This window comes from Centropristis striata, chromosome 3 (genome assembly GCF_030273125.1).
Source record: "Centropristis striata isolate RG_2023a ecotype Rhode Island chromosome 3, C.striata_1.0, whole genome shotgun sequence".
Taxonomy (NCBI): Eukaryota; Metazoa; Chordata; class Actinopteri; order Perciformes; family Serranidae; genus Centropristis; species Centropristis striata.
The window spans coordinates 26,401,080-26,423,172 of record NC_081519.1 but is presented as its reverse complement, the minus strand read 5'-3'; the positions used below and the strand labels follow the sequence as shown (position 1 = coordinate 26,423,172).

The window sequence follows — 22,093 nt, the reverse complement described above, 5'->3', positions numbered from 1 at the left end:
AAGGAGGGTTAGCCTTACCTAACCTTTTAAAATATTATTATGCCGCACAGATTCGACCTTTGGTGTATTGGTGTGATCCTGAATATGCTGCAAGGTGGAAAGATATTGAATTAAAAAATGAGGGATACCATATCCAAAGTATGATTGCAAACAGGGACATGTTTAAAAAATATAAGAATGTGCTTGATTCAATTATGAGATTCTCTCTGGAAATCTGGTTTATAGTGATTAGAAAATACAATTTAGAGCGGGAAACCAAAATTCTGAGCTGGCTGGCTTGTGATTCTAAATTCAAACCAGGGGTAATGGATAGTACTTACGAACAATGGATAAACAAGGGAATTACAGCAATATGCACAATAATGGATCAGGGCAAAATTAAAAGCTTTCAAAAACTGAAGAGGGAATATGGACTGGAGGATCACGATCAGTATAGGTATTACCATGTTAGAGACTTCTTTGAGAAAGAAATAAAACCAGATCTTCCCCAGGAGCTGAATAAAGTAACTATAACACTGTGTAATGCATATAGAAACAATACTGGAAGAGTGATTTCAGCACTGTACCAAGGTCTAGAGAAGAACAGAGGAACCTCTACATTATATATAAAGAGACAGATGGGTAAAAGAAAGTAAAATAGCATTAACTGAAGAGGACTGGATTAATATATGTGATGTACAGCGAACCACCACTAGCTCCAGGATGTGGAAAGAATTTTGTTGGAAAAATATGATCAGGTTCTTTATTACGCCCAAAACAAAGAGCTAATTTCTAACTACACAACAAACATGCTGGAGACGGTGTGGGGAGCAGAATGTGGGTCACAGTCATGTTTTTTGAGAATGTAATGAAATGAGAAATTATTGGAATGATGTGTGGGTAAAATTGAAAACAATATTGGGATATGAACTACCAAAGACATGTGAGATATTATATCTGTGTAATCTGACGAGGGAAAATGTACAATATGAAGACATATATCTGGTTAAAATTCTATTGGCTGCGGCGAAGAAGGCAATCACCCGGAAATGGTATAGGGAGCAACCTCCCACTCTGAGGAACTGGCTGGACACAGTTGAAGAGATTCTCAACATGGAAAGACTCACATATATATTGAGACTCCAGCAAGCAAAATTCGACAAGAAATGTGAAAAGTGGACAGATTACAAATCACAATACAGAGACACCACCGAAAATTCTGATATCAGAGACATTTGAGTGTTATTTCTAAGAACATGTACCCCACTGACGCTGAGCTGTGTTTTCTATTGTTCTATACCAAAAATTAATAAAATTTGAGTAAAAAAAAAAGATAATTATATTAAAACTAGCCCACATTTGTGCTTTGTGGACATTTTAATTGATTTTGCAGCTGTAAACTTCAAAAAATGCTACATGTTATGTACATCTGTCTCAGGTGAAATAAATGTCAGCTGTTGGACTGACTGACGCAGACTGATGTACATTGTTTATGGGAACAACATTGATGGTTTATCATCTCTAGAAATGTATGACTCAACTTGTTTGTTTTTTAAGAAGGAAACAAAAATTGCAATTATTGATTATACCAGATTGCAATACTTGTAGAATTGCAATTATCAAGAATCATGATACAAATCGAATCGTGGCCAAAGCATATCGTCCCACCCCTCCCTGCAGGGTGTACCTAATATAGTGGTCGTGAGTGCACATCTCTGTGTACATCGGCATGCCTGTGTGTGTGTGTGTGTGTGTGTGTGTCTCACATGGCTGCTGGCCTGTGGTTGGCTGCGGTAACACTTCATGATGTCATGGAAGGTGTGAGTCTCTTTGGTGATCTGCAGGGAGGGAATAGGAGTCACATGCATTAAAACAAATGTGTTTACATGCACTTAAGTGAATACGTTTGTAAGGATACAAAGATATGTAAGAGAGAACCAAAGGAGAAAGAAATAAAATAGTAGCTAAAGTGACGCTATCCTCCAGAAAATGTAAATGACAGAAGTCAGGGAATTCAACCAATGATCTTTCGAAATTTATAAATCAAATTTGAATGTCTAAAAATGGCAGAACCGTCAAAAAAAGAAAAAGTTTAAATTGATTAGATTGAATTAGTGACCTTGTAATCGAAAGTCAAATCTATTGTCATCCCCCCTTATATATTCAAAGTGAAGCGTTCTCACTTTGGAAATGATGTAGACGCTGCACAGCAGCAGCTGGTCAAGGTGTCTGTCCCGCATAAGACCGGTACAATGGACCAGAGTGTGTTCGAAACACGTCCAGATTTTCCCTCGCAGATCTGATGAGATGTCCAATTTCACACACAGATCCCTCAGACGCACACTGGCCAGGTGATACACCTGCAGACGCAGAATGGAAATAATCAGGTTTAGCTGAAGCCCTCGTGGAAAGTTGTTACAGCAATATGGATTTAAAACAATCTCTAAAATATCATGCTTTATTCAATTGATGGTTTCATTTTATTTCCTGAACAGATTAACAGGAACGCGGGTTTAAATCAGTAAGTTAAAAATACTAATATATATATATATTTATATACACACACACATTTATAAGAATACATCTTTGAACAATGATTAACCTCAAATCAAGTGAATTGATTTATTAAGCACAGAATTACATTTATTGTTAGCCAAGTCAGTGAAATAGTGTTTTCCTACCTTCCTGAAGAACAGGGCGAGTGATCCGGTGCGTCGTGGCCGTCCGTTTGCTTTCTGGGGGTCGGAGGTTGTGGGCGCTGCTGCAGGGCGGCTAGGGGAGGTGGTCAGCAGGAACTGAGAGTTAATGGGACCTGAGGAGTCACACGTCTGGACCGGGATCAGCGTGATTGTACGCTCGTTATTCACACCTGGAGACACAAACACATACACAAATTATCAATGAAAAAATCATGTTTGTTCAATAAGAATGTATCTGTTACAGTAGTGGCATTGTTAAGTTGTTAATGTTTGTTTTAGTTTTTTCACTGCTGTCTCCCGAAGGAATTTTTGTCTTTTATTCTTTTTTACATAAGGTAGTTTTCAGTTTCCATGAGCGCTATGTTGGTTATGCTGGACTCTCTCCTATCACTACTACTAGTCTGGGTCTGGTCTGTTGCCGCGCCTGCTACAGTCCTGCTACAGACACTTTTTACTGCCATTATCACTATTAGTCATGTTACTTCTATTATTAGTATTACTACCACTATCATTTAACTTCATCTACCAGCATCAAATCTAACTTCACTAGTTAGACTCGAGGGTTAATGCCTTTACTTTTGTCATTGTCTCATCATGTTTTCCCTTGTCTCTCTCCCCTATTTTTATCTGGATCTTAATTAATTCATCCAATGACCAGTGTTGCTCAGATTATTACTTAATCCAGGCAAAGACACAGGGAAACAGTTTTTTATAGACTGATCCTGCACTGATGAGTCTGCTCTCAGATAGATAGCTATAACTTGATTTCTCCATGGGGATGAATAAAGTATCTAACAATACAGTGCAGACAAGCAACACAATTAACAGGAAATAAATAAAATACACAATAAAATGTGAGTGGTAAATAAAAGTCAGTGGAAGTGTTGTTAAAAATTGATCACTATATTAATAATAATATATTAAACATTAAGACACTGTCCAGAAAAACAGAAAGAAGGAAAGGCGGTAGAGGGTTCATGGGCTATTTCTCAGACTGAGATGTTGTAAAATCTGATGGCCGTGGCTACAAAGGATGCTCAGTCCACGTATCTAGTGAACGTATCGATCCCCTTTGGCTGCTCCACTGTCCTGTCAGGGCGAGGTGGAGAGGATGGCTTTTATTCTCCACAATGTCCTACAGCTTACCCCTTGTATGTCTCTCCACCACTACCCCCAGTGACAGAATGAAGGGGTTAGACAAAGGAGATGGTCATTGACTTCTGCAGGTCTTAGAGGTGTTCAGCAGAAGACCGTTGTTCTCTCTCTCTCTCTCTCTCTCTACAGTCGCTGAACATTCTAACCAGGTCTCTGTACTCTCCTTCCTGTCCCTTCCTTCTGGATGTGCCACGACTCAGAGTGGTATTTAAGGTCTGAAGTGTACAAAGTGAACAGGAACGGAGCCAAAACAGTCCCCTGTGGAGCCCACATGCTGCTCACCACTACCTTCTCAGAGACAAACTTTCCCAGCCCGACAAACTATGCTCGTGCCGTCAGGTAATGCGTGATACAGGAAGTGAAGGAGGGATCCAACCCCCATCTTTTGCAGCTTGTCGCTAAGAAAAGCAGGTTGAATGGTTTTAAAACAAAATCAATCAAATCTAAATTACTTTATTTATCCCCAAGGGGAAATTCAGTTAGTCTGTTAGCTCTGTTAGAATGAGACTGATGGCTGTAGAAGAGAAGGATCTTTTGAATCTCTCCGTCCTGCAACGGAGAGAGAGGAGCCGTTTGAGAGAGGACCCAAACATCTCGACAGTGCATTTCTCCACCAGATTCCTGTCCATTCCTGATACACGCCACAATAGCAGTGTCGCCCGAGTACTTCTGGATGTGGCAGGAGTTGTATCTGAAGTCCCCTGTGTACAGTGTGAACAGGAATGGAGCCAGTACAGTGCCTTGTGGAGCCCCTGTGCTGCTCATTAATGTCCCAGAAACACAGGGCACACACTCACCACTGTGTCAAACCTAACCTAACTTATATTAGGTATAAGAAATGCCGGAGATATTCAATTAATTGCAGTGATCTTTGAACATAGTAAAAGATGCACATTTCTCTCTCTCCTCTGTGTGTTGCTGTCTTTTCGTTAATCTGACGGCTTCAGCTTTGTGTTGTAGCGAAAGTAATACCAAAATGTTAGTAGGTCGACTGAGATCATGGCTTTAATGTAAAAGTGACAGGGCGCTCATTCAGACATGAGACAGAGATGTTTAACTGTCGTCACATTTACGTAAAGCTCTGACAGGGTTTAACACTGTCAACAGAAGGTGAAGAAGTGCCAGCAGATTTCTCAGCAACACAATACATAAACTGGGATTAGCATGCTAACCAGCTACCCCCCACCTGCCCTGTCTTGTAATACCACTTGTACCTGGAGAGGCGACAGTGAGTCACTGTAGCGTCCAGTCTGACCTCAGAAAAGGACAAAGAAGTAGACAGGGCTACACTGTTAGCTGTGCAGCAGGTAGCAGCGTTAGTTTACAACTAAAGCTAAAATTTAGACCAACACAACATGCAGTCGGAGCATGCGACTGGTAATTAATTACACCTTTAAGCATCATCATGTCCACTTCATTCTCTATATTTGTGTGTGTAAACATGTGTTAAGGTGTGTGTTGTTACCTTGTAGCGGTATACTGAGGACAGTGGTCTGTGCTGCTCCGATCCTCAGGGTGCTGCTCGCGCCAAATGTCAACCTTTTGGCTGGCGACGACATCACGCTCACACTGGGGATCGATCCTGACGTCTGAGCTGGAGGGTCGTCGCCGAAGAGACGTCGCTTCGCGCTGCCAGCTGCTGGGGAGCTATATCGGTCATGGACTGACAACGGAGAGGAAGGCACATCTGGAAAAGTAAATGGATAATAAAGTTTATTACAGGTCACAAGTAACGACACAAATCTTGTGCCGCAACACCTGAACACACACCTTTACGGGCACTGCCCAGGCCGGATCTGAACTCCCTGATACGAGGGTGGATGATGGGCGAGAGGGCGACCAGAGGCAGGTGGGTTTGAGCCCCGTGGGTAGAAACAGAACCAGGACCAGTGTCCAGACTGGAGGAAAAATTCACCTGAGACGAGGGAGACAGAAAGCAAGATATTGAGTGTGTTTTCCTATACAGTAGGGGTGTGACGAGATCTTGTGGCACGAGATCTCACGAGATTAAAAATCAGCCAGAATGAAGTCGCAGGGGCTGGCATCTCGTTAAGAAGAGTAACGAATCTAAGCGGCACAGTCCTCCTGCAGCAGTCTCTCCCAGCTGCAGAGTCGGAGTCTGCAAATTGCTAACAGGCTAACAGTTGGCTCCGTAGCAGTACAGTGTGTATGTGCTGCTGCTGCAGGAGGTGTTCACTTAGCGATCTCTGTTTGTTTACAACAAGCACCAGACACTCAGTTAGCAATGCCGGTTAATTCAAGATCGCTATGTTTATGATAATTAGCCATGCTGCTTTGTTTTGATCAGCTGCTGGTGTTGTGCAGTTATCTATGGCGGCCACAGCTGCGTCTCCAGTGTTTAATCCCTCGTGTATGTGATCACGGATCACAGTCGAAACTGTCGCTAAACGATTATGCAACGATCGAAAACCATACTTCACCTCCGGATTCTCATTAATCCCTCTGGAGGATTTTATTTTTTTTTATTTATCTTATTTTAACTTTTATAAATTTTAGTTTTAGTTTCAAATTGTGGAAGAAGAAGTTTATTAAAAGCTCATGCTTACATCATGCATGTAAAGAGTTATAATAAAACATTTCAAAATGCATGTGCCACTCTGTTAAATAAAAGTCTTTTGGTCCAGTCATATATTGTGTCATTGTCGTTTTCTTAAAATCTTGTCTCGTCTCATTCTCATAAACCCAATATCGTGTCTCGTGAGCTGACAGTATCGTCACATCCCTACTATATGGTATATAAAAATGTGTGTTTTGTGCTGACCTCCTCCACTGTGGGGACTTTGTTCCCAGCAGCCTGCAGGGCGCTCCACAGGGCTGAGTCTGCAGTCCACGCTGTGCTCTCCAGAACCTGCTCCTCGATCAGGTTCAGATGCTTCACCATGTCTCTGGACAGACCTTCCTCTGAGCGGATAAACACCTCGATCACCTACACACGTCTCAGCTGATCAGCAAAACGGCTTCACTGGATTTTAATGGGTTAAAGTATTGTGTTTTTGAGTTTGTGTGTCTGACCTTAAAGAAGTAGAAGGGGGCCAGTTTGAAGATGTTGATGATCCAGGGGAAGGTTCTCTGGGAGCTGTAGGAGAACAACACCACCTCCAGACAACACGCCATCAGGGAACAGTGGAAGATATCCTGCTCCAGCAACACCTGGACACACACACACATTTATATTTAAATAAAAGGCTTTCATTTTTCTGGTTAGACATTTTAATCATTTTTTGTCACATATTTCATGTAGATAGAGAAGAACACATCTGGTTTTCGTGAATTTGTTGTTATTGTCTGGAACATGGCCGGGAGTGAGATTTACCAGGTGAAATATAGGTTGAATAAAATAAATAATTGTAAGAATAAGATGTACTTAAAAAAAGAAAAGTTAAAAGTTCAGACTATGACACACGCTGCGTACACTCATGTCTTTGCCATGCAGCCGTTTGGTCTCCTGAACCAAGACGTTCTCCAGGATCTTGTAGTAGAGGATTTCTGCCAGCTTTAGACGATTCTCTGCAAAGTCTGAAAAAAACCCAAAAGGAAATGTATTGATATGCTGTGTGTGTGTGTGTGTGTGCGTGTGCGTGTGCGTGTGCGTGTGCGTGTGTGTGTGTGGTACCTATGTGAGAGCCAGGCATGTCCTCTGAGTCGTTGGTGTAATGTTCTTTGAAGGTTTGTCCCAGTAACTTCACTCTGCCCAGTACAGACTCTGTGGGATCTCTGGAGCATGACCTTTAGAAATAACAACAATTGTTACTGTGGGTGTCAGTTATACACAGCGATTCTCATTTATCTATCAGACACATGATAGGGTTCACGTGTGATTCATAAAACGCAAATCACAGCGTAAGAATGATCAGGCATTGATGAATGTGGCAGCTGAAAACAAGCATCATTTCAATATCACACTGTTATATCATCTGTTTAGAGAGTTTACCACAGAGAAAGATGCAATATAGCCAAGAATAGTATTTTTGTCTTTGCTTTTTTTTAAAGTCACTTTTGTTGGTAGAGTGCACATTTGAAAAAAAAACACATCGGAGCCAAATACACATTTTAGGCAGGTACAGAAATACGCAGAGTCAGGGGTTTATATTGATTCAGCAAAATTGACAGAATGTAAGACATCCAGTAGAAAATGAAATAAAAGTATATTTTGTATTTATAGTTATCTACTCAAACAAGTTCAGTGAATATTTTACATTTGGAGCACAGATTTACAGTTTCACAAGTTTTTGGTTACAACAATGTGTCAAAGTGAAGTTTTAATTCCTTTAATGGCACAATAGAAGAGGAATTTTTCAGAGGTAGAAATTGAAACGCTGCTCCCAGGTGAAAAAGAACCAACTGAATTTGTTTGGCAGCCTAAAAAGTGGCATCACAGGGAGTAAAAAAGGCAGAGTAACAGTGGACAATCCAACAACCGGTTCGGTAATTTCATTTATACATTATTTATATCTGTGATATGTATAGCCTAATAGCCTATATAATATGCTATTAATATTATTATAATGGAGAAAGATTAATATCAGAACATTGAAATAAAATCCTAAATTGCAATTTTTTACATTTAGTAAGAATTCTGTCCAGACAGAGAAGCATGTTGCAGCGTTTATTGGAAATGTTTCCACTTTAGGCCGAACCGGGGCGGAAGAGACAATATTTAATAACTAGAAAATTTCCTCTGGGGAAATTCTGAAAGGGCCACGGGGGCTAGTAAAGCGTGTGAGTAAACTATGATGATATTCTTCAGAGATTTCAAACTATGCCCTTTACCCTCAAAATGTGTGTGTGTGTGTGTGTGTGTGTGTGTGTGTGTGTGTGTGTGTGTAGCGAAAATCGCATAAAGTTACCTGTGTGTGTGTGCGTGTGTGTGTATGTGTGTGTGTGTTTAATTAAAATCACATTAAGTTACCTGTGTGTGTGTGTGTGTGTGTGTGTGCACGTGTGTGTTTGAAGCATGTGTATGCATGTGTGAGGAGTTGTGCACGCTTCCGCGCATGTGTGTGTGTGTGTGTATCTGTAACTGTAATCACATCAAAGATCAAAGGCAATCAGATCAAAGCAATCAACAGAATTAACTGGCACCTGTTCCGGCATAGTGACAGCAGAGGCAGAGAGGCTGGAATTTCTGGCCTCGAACAGAAAGCATTTTTGGCAAAACCATAATAACTATCATTGATCTGACTTCACTTTGAGCGTCCCGAGTTCTTCCTGAATGTCTACATATGGTTTTTTTTTTTCAGAAAAATGAAAAAATAGCTTTGTTAGAGCGATCTAAAAAAACTGTTCCATATCCCTTTTTCAAATATCTTCCTGCGTTTTTTAATATTGGACCAAATGAGGCTGTTGGTGGTGTTGGTGCTGCATCTGTGCGTCGTACGCCCAAACTATAACTCTGCTCAGCTTTACCAGAGGATTGTGAGTGAGAAGACAAATTTTCCTACATTTCTATGTATAAATTATTTCTGTAGAGTGGAATTTGCAGCCTGGAGCGCAGTTTTCAAATTTATTTTTTGACAATTTATTCTCTCCCTCTACACTCTGGCGATGATGTCACACACTGTGACACGAACATTCCGTGCAATACACACCCATTATAATCTCAGAATTTCTCCAAAAATGATCATGGTCATTGAACAGGGATTGATAAAAAACTATATATATATATACTATATATCGAAACGTGGATTAATACACCGATACACAAGACTTGTGTCTCCTGTTTAAAGTTTAAATGGAGTCTCTAGGTGAAATTATGCCGGAGAAGTAGACGTTTGAAAATCTCCAATTACAGCTATTGCATAGCTGTAGGGGCCAATGCTCGGTGCGATTGCCCCGTGGCCCTAATGATACGTCTAATGATAAGTATAATGATAAGTGTAATGACAACCATGTGAGCATCCACACAAATGAAAGTGTTCTATAAAGAGTGGTGCCAAGCGTGTGATGCATGCTCCAGCTGTTTCAGAGACCCAAAGTGGACACTGATGAACAGTAGATGTAGAAAAATCTCCAATTATTGTTCTTTTTCGCTCATTTTTTGTCGGCCGTCCCATTCATTTCAATGCAAAATTTTGGGCAGTTTTTCGCGACTTATGTCGCGAAAAATTTGTATTCTGTAGAGAAAAGTAATAGCACATCGATCCCGATAAACCGCACGTTTTGATATATAATTTGTCCTGCAACTCTTCAAGTTGTAGGGCTAGTAGCGGGACGAAATTGCGTCCGGAAGAGGAAGAAGAAAAAATCCACAGTATAACAGTAGTGCTCGGTGCGATTGCCCTGAGGCCCTAATAAATAAACATTTAATAGCCTCAGCTTGAAGCCTGTTTAAAGAATGTCACAGTTGCAGGGATTATTCATTTTTAATGATGTTTTAATGATAAATGATATAAACATGCTTTAAAAAAAACGCCACAGTTTTATCCTTTCTAGGCATCGATACAATTCTCCAACTCAGACATGTGGACTTCACACAACAAACTGAGACCAGATTAGGGCTGAACGATCAATTGCATTCGCGATAATATTGCGATGTGACAGAACGCGATTTTCTAATCACAAAGGCCGAGATTATACTCCGGTCAGGTGCCATGCGAGCGGGAGCAGAGCAGTGGGACAGTAGATGGCGCTATTCAACTCAAATCTGTTTGCGATCCGCCATTAAACAAGAAGAACAAGAGCAGCGCTGAAATGAAGAAGAAGCAACAACTGTATGCACTACTGCTGTGACTATGGCCTCAACAGGAAAAGGTCAGACCACCGCAGTGTAACAAGTAAACCCAGTAACATGAAGGGGATCACTGATCCAAATGTTTGAAAGTATAACTCCATATGAAGGTGAATTAAAATAACATCAAAATTACTCTGGCAGTAACTGAGTTGATGATGCCCCTCAATACTGTGAAAACAAAAGCAATATTTAAAAACTTGCTTTAGTAAATCATCATATTTTCAAGCACTTCCATTTTGTTTGGAGGTTATTTTAATAGACCAAAGTGGTATCAGATACTCACAGCATGACAAAATGTGTGTGTTTGATGTAAAAATTTCCTAAAAAATTAAATGTATTTCCTAAAACCACCAAAAAGATTGTGATTTTCATATTTTCATTATTTTTCTCCCTTTCCATTAATGTGTACATTCAATTTAATTTCTACTCTACTCCTTTGTGTTTCTACTGTATTTGACATTGACTCAGAAAAAGAAACTGACTTTAGGATCTGCATCAGGTGGTCGCTGGGCGCCGTCCTCATGCCGGCCACCATGCTCTGCAGCCGGCTGACACTCTGCGTGGCTGAGGAGACCGGCGTCACCAGCAGGTCCTTCTCCTTCAGGTAAACTCGACCCGTCAGAGGGGTGGAGGGGGCGAGACAAGCCGACTGCAGACAGGTAGGAAGGGAGAGAGTTATACCATCGCTATTCATCATGTTAACTGAGACTTTAAATAACATATTTGGGTTTCTACAGATTGACATGCTCATTAGGAACCAATTGAGCCACTGGTAGGACATCAGACAGTATTCAGAAAGAAATGCATACATCGTTAGTTTGGACTCCTTCATGGGATTTGTTGACGATAACAGAAATTGAGGTTATCACTGGTCTTGAATGCTATTTACCCTCTGTTCACGTTGTAAACAGTGATTATACGGTTGTGTGAGGATTCTGTGTCCGTAGAACCTAAATTTCAAGCTCTTTATTCAAAATCCAAGCACTTTACAAATCTTCAAAACACCACATTCAAATTCCAGTGGTCTCCTGTATGTACCTTCTCCACATGCTGCTGCAGCTGCTTTTGAGCGCTGGTCTGGCTGGCAGACGGTTCTTGAATGACTTTCCTCGGAGTCCCGATTTCCTCGTCGGCGTCAGCTCCCAGAAAAACTCGCTCATCGAAATCTCCCATCGTCAGCACGTACTCCTCGTACTCCCTGTTTATGGCTTTACTGTATACAACACACACAGTGTCACAAACTGCTCATATATACCAGGAATGTCTACAAATTCAACTAAAACTCAAACAGACTTTTGGTTCAAACTTTTTTTCCCTCTAAAAACACAGTGTCTGAAAGAACAGCTGTATCTAAAGCTCACTTAAATGGAATTTAGACTTTAAATTTTGACACCCCAAATATCCACCATGTGATTGGGCAGTACAGATTAGTACACAGTGGGAGTGAAAGCAGGATAAGTTTTCCCTTTGATCCCTGATCAGCTTACTTATTATCAATGAAGTTCTGAGGATCCAACAGTTCTGTCAAATGCTCCTTGTTTCCTTTCAGGATCTGATCAAGAAAACAGTATGACAAGTATGACTTCACAGATTAAATGTAGCATGTTCGCTTACAAAACAACAAATCAAAGAGTGAGAACTGAATTAGGTAAGAAAGCTTTTAGTTAAGCCGCCCCTTTATCATGGAACAATCTGCAAAAAGATTTGAAATTGTCTGAGTTGATCACAATTGGTGAATTTAAATCGATTCTAAAGGACAAAGAAATAATTTCCCTTAGTCGGTGTGACTGCTCCTTATAAGTCTCTACTTGAGGCTCTTTCATTGATGTTGTGATGGCTGTATTTGTATTTAATTGTTGTGCAATGTTATTTGTGTTTTAAATGTACCTTGTCACTTTTTATGCTTCTTGGCCAGGTCTCTCAACTAGACTTTTTCACCATAATATATATATATATATATATATATATATATATATATATATATATATATATATATATATACACACACACACACACACACATATACATACATACATACATATATATATATATACATGTGGCAAATGTGGCATGAATAATAAAGTGAGGGGGGAATGAAATAATGGGAGGAAGACACTGTGTGTGTGTGTGTACCTGTTTCTGGAACAGTTTCTGTACGTAGGGCTTGAAGTAGTGCTGTTTGATGCCTTTCGCCTCGACCACTAAACCGTCATGCAGCTCACACAACCTCTCCAGCACACAAGGAGGAGGTTCATCTGGTGAAACGTGGCAGTCAGCACCAAACATAGCCGGCAGACCTACACACACACACACACACACACACACACACACACACAAAGTTACACACACACACACACACAAAGTTACACAAACAAACTACTGTACATACGTTCCTTAAAAAGACCTCTGGTCAGTATTTGTTCAGAGGTGAGAAATCGATACAGCCGAGTATCGCCATGTCTTGTGTGGCAGTATTGTATTGAATCATGACTGCCGAGTATCTATATTTAGCGTTCCAACGGCCAGCAGACCGCCAGTAATATTGATGTTGTTTTTTGAGACCATTCATTTCAATTTGAATACTTTGTTGGTCAGTCTGTGGGTTTGACTCTCATTGTGGAGAAATAAAAAGACTGAAGTGAGATGAATAGATGAATTATTTGACAAAAAATTATTGTTTGAATTTCATTTTGTGGACATAAAATGCAGTTAAACAGTTAAATTGCAATATATAGTATCGCAATACTCACCATATCATAAAATGCTTAAAACTGCAATAAATCGTATCGTGACTTAAGTATCAGGATAAAATCGCATCGTGGGGCCTCTGCTGATTCACACCTCGAGTATTTATTTTGCTTATTTGTTTATTGCTTTATTGAGCTAATAAAAAACTACAGTTTCCCTTTATCTGAGCCAGAACACAACAAACAAATATGACAATGGGAATATTTCATTTCAGTTATTGATATATTTGGCATGCATGAGTGATTGTTTAGATAAATACTTGATTAGGAAAATATTTTTTTCAAGGAGTAAATTTGAATTCAAGCACATTCCTAACATTGAAAACCTAGTGGTTTAGATCAGGCGTTTTTCAAGCATTCAAGACTTTGTCAAATGTAGAGGAATACAACAGAAGGAACTGGTGTTCACACAAACACAGGTTGGATTCTTACACTGTACCTCTGAACGTGGGGTTAATCAGGTCCTCCCTGTTCACGCAGAGCAGCACGTTGCCAAACACCAAGTCCAGACAGCAGAGCAGCAGGTGGTACGAGTTCACCAGGTCGTCACCGATCATACGGAAGTTACCTTCACAAGCATACAGACAGTCAGATAGACAGACACAGACAGAGAGACAGACAGACATACAGATAGACAGACAGACAGACAGACAGACAGACAGACAGACAGACAGACAGACAGACAGACAGATAGAAAGGCAGAAAGACAGATAGATAGATAGACAGGCAGACAGATAGATAGACAGGCAGACAGATAGATAGACATGCAGACAGATAGATAGACAGGCAGACAGATAGATAGCCATGCAGACAGATAGATAGCCATGCAGACAGATAGATAGACAGGCAGACAGATAGATAGACAGGCAGACAGAGAGACAAATAGACAGACACAGACAGACAGACAGAGAGACAGACAGACAGACAGACTTATGCTTGTGTTTTGGTACCTTTAGTGTAGACAAACAGAGTCCAGCAGAACTTGAACACATCGCTGATGTGACACGGCAGTCGCCTGCAGAATGAGAGGACGGATACAAACACTTGCTGTAAGACTGGGCTGATTGCCTGAGACAAGAAGAAGTATTAGGAGTAGGTAAACTGTGTGTGTGTGTGTGTGTGTGTGTGTGTGTGTGTGTGTGTGTGTCATGCCTGTGTTTCCTGCTGCGTGGCTGTCGCGGCGGCTCGCCCCCCTGCGGGTTCTGAAACATGGCCATGAAAATGGGCTCAAACTTGCGGAAAATGACCGTGGAAACCTCAAAGTTGCGCTCCAGGCGCTCCATCCGCAGCCTGAAGTCCTGCGAGAGGTTGGACATGTCGGCCCACTTCCTCATCTTGGAGAAGAACTGGATCAGACTGAGGACAGGGACAGGAGGGTCAGGAGCAGCACAGAAAACACTACTAATAACAAACATAAACAAGATTACAGAAGTACAAACTGAACACATTTACATTTATGGAAACTAGAAAGATGTGAACAGAGACAAAGCTGGATGTTTAACTACAGCTACAACAATTATTTGATTATTAAATTACTTGGTTGACAGAAAATGTGGTTCAAGCTTCCCAAATGTGAGGATTTGTTGCTTTTCTTTGTGTTATGCGACAGTCAACAGAATGATTTGGGGTTCATAAAATAAATGAAAAAAACACAACAACTTTTTGTACTTGTTACAAAGATGGTGGTCATTTTCAGTTTCCCTGTGTTTAAAAAAAATTGTATACATTATTATTATTATTTTATCCATTTATTGTAGTGTTATTTTTATTTTGGACAAAGCTTTTTTTTTTTTTACATATATTTTTAGTGGTTTTTTTTGCATTATAAAAGAACATTTATCAACAATGCGCCCTTATGTAACAAAAAAACAAGCCAGGTGTTGAAATGTGCCAAAATATGACTGGTTAAAAATAGATAGATACAAATTTAAGGGTGATAAGAAAAGGCAATATTTAAATCTGTGTAATTAAATCAGAAACAATACAGATACAGCAACCAACCTTTGTTTATGTAACTGAGATAAACTAGTCAAATTTTGTATTTTTAAACAGTGATTGGAAAAAGCACTGCAATGAATCATATTATGAAACCTAAAACCACAGACTTATTGTCATGTCTGATATTATAATAGAAAATATATAGAATTTTTTTTACCCAGCTTCACGAACAAGCACAAAGAATCCTGTCACTGAATTGTGAAAAATAGATATTTTTCCAAAACAAACAATTGCATCGATTTGATATTGATTTGTGACGTTTCTTCTGATGTTTCACTTCAATAAACAAGATGTTAAACTTGAGTCCTCCACTTTCGCTTCAACAAGTCATTTAAAAGATAGGTGGAAAATTTAATTATTAGTTTCCAAAGTTCCAAAGACTTCTAATACTCTCCATCCTCTGCATCCCAGAATAGAAACAACAGGAAATTTATTTTAAGATGTTTAGGTGAAGATTATAACAAGAACAACTCACTACTGACGGATTTAGGATGTAAATGTGAACCGATCTTTGACATTACATTATCAACCAACTCCATTAAAATGGTATATGGGTCAATGAAGTGATCAAACGCAGTGTCAGTTGGTGTAACCATTTGTTTTTCTTCATAAAAATCTGATTATTTACAGGAAAATAAATGTGAACTTAAATGAGAAAACAATACAATCCATGTTTACATTGCAACATTATGGTATGTCACATATTTTACATAATTAGTCTAAACTTTAGGAAAAAAATGATTGTTTTAGGAATATGTTCTGCTCAATATTGATGAAATATGTAAATGTAGAAATACTCAGAAATATGTTTTTTTTTTAAATAAGTAATTAAATGTATAAGTCCACTTAAATACACTGTAGGTGGATAGAGTTTTATATATATATATATATAATTTGTAGTTACACCATTTGACATCTTGCAAACCCTTATTTGTCACTGACCCATATGTTGTTATTTTCCAGATGTTTTTACTGCAGATTTGGCAGAGACTGACCTGAGTTTGGCAGTTCGAAGGATCCTGGTGAGGGAGACACAGTTTCCTTCCATCAGCCCTTTACCCACTGTGGGAGTGGAGCCCTCTCTGCAGGCTGCGTACAGTGAGCAGGCCAGCCAGTGGACCACCTCTCCCTGCACAAACACACAAACACATTGTATTCATTTTGCTACCACAGCTACTTATGACTTATTTCAGTATGATGATTCTTACTGATAAATTAACTCTGTAAACAGGACCAAAGCAGCTGCAGCACAGTGATAACTTTAAGTGACATTTAACCCATTTAGGCCTAAAACGGCTGTAAAAAATGCCTGTAAAAAAAAAACCTGAAGTTTTTCTGTAAATTCAACAGAAGTGTCAATGCCTACTGAATAATAGATTTTTCAGCCTCTGTAGCAGATAGAAATGAAATGCATTTATTGAGAGCTTATAGCCGTTATATCTGAGCTCCCTTCACTGTAGTAGTCTTCCGCCATGATTTCAAAGTTCTGGAAAAGTCCCATGTTGCATTGCGACACTCCCACATGTATTCTCATTTTGTGTCTTTTTTTAGTCATTTTGTGTCTTTTTTGGTCATTTTGTGTCTTTTTTTGGTCATTGTTTCTTTTATTTGTCATTTTGTGTCTTTTTGTGTCTTTTTTTGGTCATTTAGTGTCTTTTTTAGTGATGATTTCAAAGTTCTGGAAAAGTCCCATGTTGCATTGCGACAATCCCACATGCATTCTGATGCATTTCATTGGCCAAGAGACCGAAAATAGGTGGAAAAAAATTACAAATACTAGAAAACGACATATCCGCTTTCCCAGCTGGTAGAATAGAGTAACAGCGCCCCCGGTTTTAATGGTAGAAATGCCGTCATGCTTTCCCGGCTTGAATGGGTTATCCCTCATGTGGCTGCTCTTCCTATCTGTAAGTGTGAAGTAGAGTCTTAATGAAGTTGCTGTGTAAAGTGTCTTTGAACACTTCATTCACTATTGATAATGGTGCAGTCACAAGATTACGGTTGGGAAAATGTCTGTCTCATCGGGGGAAGTACCAACTGACAAGCTATCACGTCTTGACATGATGCACTTTATAGACCAAACAATGAATCAGATTCATCAATGACAACAACAAGTTCCTCCAAAAACAGTTTAATATTGTTTTTTTTATTATTATTATTAAAAAATGCTCTTCTTCGTTTCTTATCATTGAAAAAGTGAATAACTGGTTGTTGTTTTGGCTGCTAGTCCAAAGTAAACAGAGGAGGAAGAGGAACATAAATATTTATTTGAAAGTATTGAAAGTAGTAATAACACTGTGTAGAAATACTTCACAAGTCACAAGTAAAAATCTTTAAGTAGGACAAAAAGCATTAGCATCAAAATGTGCTTTAAGAACCACAAGTTAAAGTTATTATTTTACCAGATGGTCCATTTCAGGATAATATATATCACTGAATTAAAAGTTACTGATGACAATACTTTATACTATGCAGGGTAGTTTAATATATAAAGATGTATCCTTTATTAATCCCACAATGGGCAAATTCACCCTCTGCATTTAACCCATCCTTTCTTTTTGTTTTTTTACACAAACAAGTTAACACACCACACCAAGGAGCAGTGCACATTACTGGGCCCGGTGAGCTGTGAGGGTTGCCTTGTTTAAAGGCACTTCAGTCCTTCACCTGTCAGTCCTGGGATTAAAAAAAGGTGACCCTCCGGTTACAAGCCTGATTCCTAACCTCTGGGCCACGGACCAATAAAACATAGTTTATTAGTTGATTAATATTTAGTAAATGAAGTAACGAAACTGTTAGACAAATGCAGTTGAATCAAAATTATGATATTATTTACCCCTGAGATGTAGTGGAGTAGAAGAATAAAGTATCATGCAATGGAAATACTCATGTGAATTAAAAGTATCTCAAAATGTGTCACTACATTGGTTTGATTACATAACAAGATTGCCATTCAGGAGCAAATATTGAATCTTTTACTCCAATATGTTTATTTAATAAGTTTTGTTCCATTTAGGGATCTTACAGTTTTTCTCAGTCGCTTTGGTGCATTTCTCACATCACTATTAACATTTTCACAACAGCAAGTTCAACATCCACAACATTAAGTAATTTTAGCACATCATAGTAGCAGTTTCTCTTTCCTTACAACAAACTGCAAATGCTTTTGGACAGGCATCATGTGCTTTCATACAACTCTCTGCTGTTTTATAACATTATCATTGTTTATGTCATGTCAGTCAAAATTAACTATACTTGTGAATGCTGAATAGTCATTCCATATAAAACTAATAGTCCTCATTTCATTGCACAAGTCATTACATACAAACATGTTGAACTAGTTGTCAAGCAAATTTTATACATTTTTTCTAAATCTCTCTTTTTTTCCCTGAAAATGTCTCCTAAATTGAACAATTTCACTCAGGTGAACCTCAGCTTTCACTGATGAGGAGGGCTGTGTGAAGCATTAGTTGAACAAATCAAAGCCACTTCCCTACAATAGGTGAATGAGAGGGGTCTAAATGGAGACCATATGAACTAACATGTTGTTGTTTGGGATAATGTGTGTTTTCACCACTCAGATGTGGTCAGACAGTGGTTTGCAGCACATGACAGGATGCTGGTGGAATATCTTCCTCCCTACTCACTATTCCGAAATCCAATAGAGGAGTTTTTCTCTTCCTGGAGGCGGAGGGTATATGACCGGTATCCACACACCCAAATGGCCCTGCTAGCGGCCATGGATGCAGCATGTGTTGACATCACAGCAGAGTCCACTCGAGGAGATACGTTCCTCGCTGCATTGCAAGAAATAATATTTGCTGTGATGTAGATTAAACTATGTGGCCAGACAGAGAGGAATCTGGATGTGCATGAATTATTTACAGTACTATGTATGGTGTATGTTCAGTTCCAGTATGTACTGCAATATTGTTTACAGTTATGCACAGCTCTACCCAAAGGGAGTTTATGTTTGTTGTAAATAAGGGTGTTTTTTTCTTTTGCACAAATTTGACTATCTTGTTCATAAACATGGTGTCAGGACTTTTCATCTTGATGACACTGACATGAATACTCGCTTTTGAGGAATGAGGTATCCATTTTGAGCAAGTGACACACTTTTGCTGGTTATCAACTAGGTTTTGCAGTTTGTACTAATTGTTTGGAGAAATGCAGTAACTGTTGTGCAAATGTAAATAGTGACGTGAGAAATGCACCAAAGCGTGTATATTAACAAAATACAGGTTGTAAGATTAAACTGTACTGCTTGAACATTCACAAGCTACCCAGCAGTTAATAGTCATTAAAATGAGCTCAAACTTTACCATCTACAACATTAGAGTCATGAACACATTCATGGATCCAATATGAAATACAATGATAATATTTAACTAGTTAATTCTGCACCAGGTACTTTTACTTTTTGTGCTTTTAATATAGTTTGAATAGGGGACTTTATTTACAGTAGTTCAGGAGTTGCTATTTTTTCATTATTTAAAATGTCTGAATCCTTTTTCCACCACTATTAACGTGTGATGAAGAAAAAAGAAGAAAATAAGTAAAGTGCAGGTACCTTAAAAAATACTTAAGGGTGATTCTCATGAACATGGTACAGCTCATAGCAAAAATCCAAGAGCATTGAATACATATTTTCTTTGACCCTTTACAACACATACAATCTAAAGTCACTGTTTAACATGAATTTATAATCTATTCAAAAAATGTTAAGTTCTTTTCTGACATTTTTAAAGACACTGCGAGCAAAATTCATTACGTAACACATTTTAAAATTAAAAAACAAAACAATGAAAGGATGTTATTTTTTCTTCTTTTTTTTCTTTGGCAAGCACATAAATATGCTCAATTGTAGCAGGCATCAACAAAATGTATTTTATAAAAATATAAAAATATTTTGATGCAAACAATTCTATCATTACAGTAACATTTAACCATTTCTTCTCATCAATTTTAATTCAGATTTTGTTCTTTGTACATTGTTAAAAGCCATTATATTTGATTATATTCTGTTAAATTATACATTACTAAACAAATAGCTATAGTGTTCATTCATATAATAGTAAAATATAATTAGTTTAATAAAGTATGTCCTTATAATCTTCACAGACGTAGCTTAGGCTGGCTTCATGAGAATCACCCATAAGTGGCTACACTAGGCTACATGAGTAAATACATTTCGTTAATTTCCACCACTGGAAATAAAACAATATTGCTTAATCATATCGGGCACGTTAACAACTTCCCTAGACATGTTACAGACTAATTAATGATTTAATGGTATTTAGTGGTTTAATAAATGAGTAACAAAAATATTACATGATGATTATTGTGATACAGTGGTTAGTTGAAGCTCTTTAACCGGCTGATTGTGTCACACACTGCTCGGTAGTTCAGCTCGGCAGGTTAAAGTTGGTGATATTTAGTGAAACGTGTAGCTGTGAGTGTTTATCTCGTTGAACAGACAGGGGGTTGAGGCTATGAGTGGATGTGTTTACCTCCAGGGTGTAGGTGTTCCAGATGGCTGTGAAGTTGTCCATGGCTTCAGCGGCGGTCTGCTCGTCCATATTCAGCTCCTGACACAGCGTCTCCAGACTCCTCCGGACCGAGCTCTCCTCCATCCTGCCCGACTCAGAATCAGACGACTCTTCGCACCGCATCCGTACAAACTATCAGTTTAGAAAAAGTTTTAAACCCCCCTATTTAGTTTAGATTTAAAAACAAAACAAAACACGACACCACCTTCCCCCCACGACCGATAGACTTCCGCGCAGCATCCCCACAATGCAACGCGTTGGCGCGAAAACCGCTGGGCAGCGACCAATCAGAAGCGAAGGGGCGTGAGGTCCACGCCGGCTGTTCGCCCAACCCCCCCCCCCCCCCCCTCTGCTGCTGCTGCTTCCAACATGGCGGCAGTGTGTCTTCAGCCTGCATTCTTTCAAAAGTCCAGCAGGGGTCGACACCATCAGTTGCAAAATAACTCTGGTCCTATCTATCTCGATACAAAATAAGAATACTTCTCACTTGATTTATTATCAGTGAAAATGTTTGTGGTAAATTATGGTCTCAATCGCTTGTTTCAATTATCAATTTTGATTATCTCATTTACATTTAGTCATTTAGCAGACGCTTTTATCCAAAGCGACTTACAGGAAAAAAGGGGAGCAATCAGGGTATAGTGTGATAAGAGCCATTAGTGCAGCAGTAAGTGTTAGTGACAATTCGTTAAGGCGTAGGGTTGTGGTGTGGTTTGTTAGAAAAATTGCATGAGGAAACCTTGAAAATTGATAATCTGTCACCGACAGAAAAAATCTGTCACCAACAGAAAAAACCTCACCATTTTTCTGCGCATTCGTTGATGTGGAAATGAAGAGCTGGAGACATCCAAGTTTCTCAGTTTAACAAAAGTTTTATTACAATACGTCAAAAAATGTGCACTTCACAGAGATCTCTGGGTTCAAAATGAACTCATGTCCCTGAATACAATCAGACGTGTTTCAGTTCGTGAAGTCTGAACCACGACTCTCTCCCTGGAACCCATTAAAATAACCTTACAATTGTTTACAAAACATGCTGGTCGATTTCCTCCAGGAAGTCCCGCCCTCTTGATCGCTGATTCGCCAGTTTTAATTAATACAACGGCACGTCAATGCCAGCTGGGCATACGATCTTGCTGCCCCGGACAAGGCCATCCTGGCCTCTCCAGAACATTCAACAAAAAACATTCTGTCTTGTTTTGTCTCACAAAG

General features: G+C 39.1%; 1 protein-coding gene across 1 annotated transcript in view; it reads right to left on the bottom strand.

The window, feature by feature from the left end:
• The window catches only part of rbl1 (retinoblastoma-like 1 (p107)), a 30,975-nt gene extending 9,878 nt beyond the window's left edge, over positions 1–21,097 (bottom strand). Inside the window, exons 1-18 of the mRNA XM_059329680.1 lie at positions 20,843–21,097; positions 16,325–16,458; positions 14,484–14,687; positions 14,282–14,346; positions 13,771–13,899; positions 12,718–12,881; positions 12,072–12,136; positions 11,623–11,797; positions 11,067–11,233; positions 7,468–7,580; positions 7,267–7,370; positions 6,867–7,004; positions 6,616–6,780; positions 5,604–5,748; positions 5,299–5,520; positions 2,661–2,848; positions 2,163–2,339; positions 1,746–1,817 (exon numbers count right to left, since the gene is read on the bottom strand). Coding sequence (XP_059185663.1) covers positions 1,746–1,817; positions 2,163–2,339; positions 2,661–2,848; positions 5,299–5,520; positions 5,604–5,748; positions 6,616–6,780; positions 6,867–7,004; positions 7,267–7,370; positions 7,468–7,580; positions 11,067–11,233; positions 11,623–11,797; positions 12,072–12,136; positions 12,718–12,881; positions 13,771–13,899; positions 14,282–14,346; positions 14,484–14,687; positions 16,325–16,458; positions 20,843–21,004 — 2,589 coding nt within the window. The 5' untranslated portion in view covers positions 21,005–21,097. The remainder of the gene's footprint in view (positions 1–1,745; positions 1,818–2,162; positions 2,340–2,660; positions 2,849–5,298; positions 5,521–5,603; positions 5,749–6,615; positions 6,781–6,866; positions 7,005–7,266; positions 7,371–7,467; positions 7,581–11,066; positions 11,234–11,622; positions 11,798–12,071; positions 12,137–12,717; positions 12,882–13,770; positions 13,900–14,281; positions 14,347–14,483; positions 14,688–16,324; positions 16,459–20,842) is intronic.
• Between the last annotated feature and the right edge of the window lie 996 nt (positions 21,098–22,093).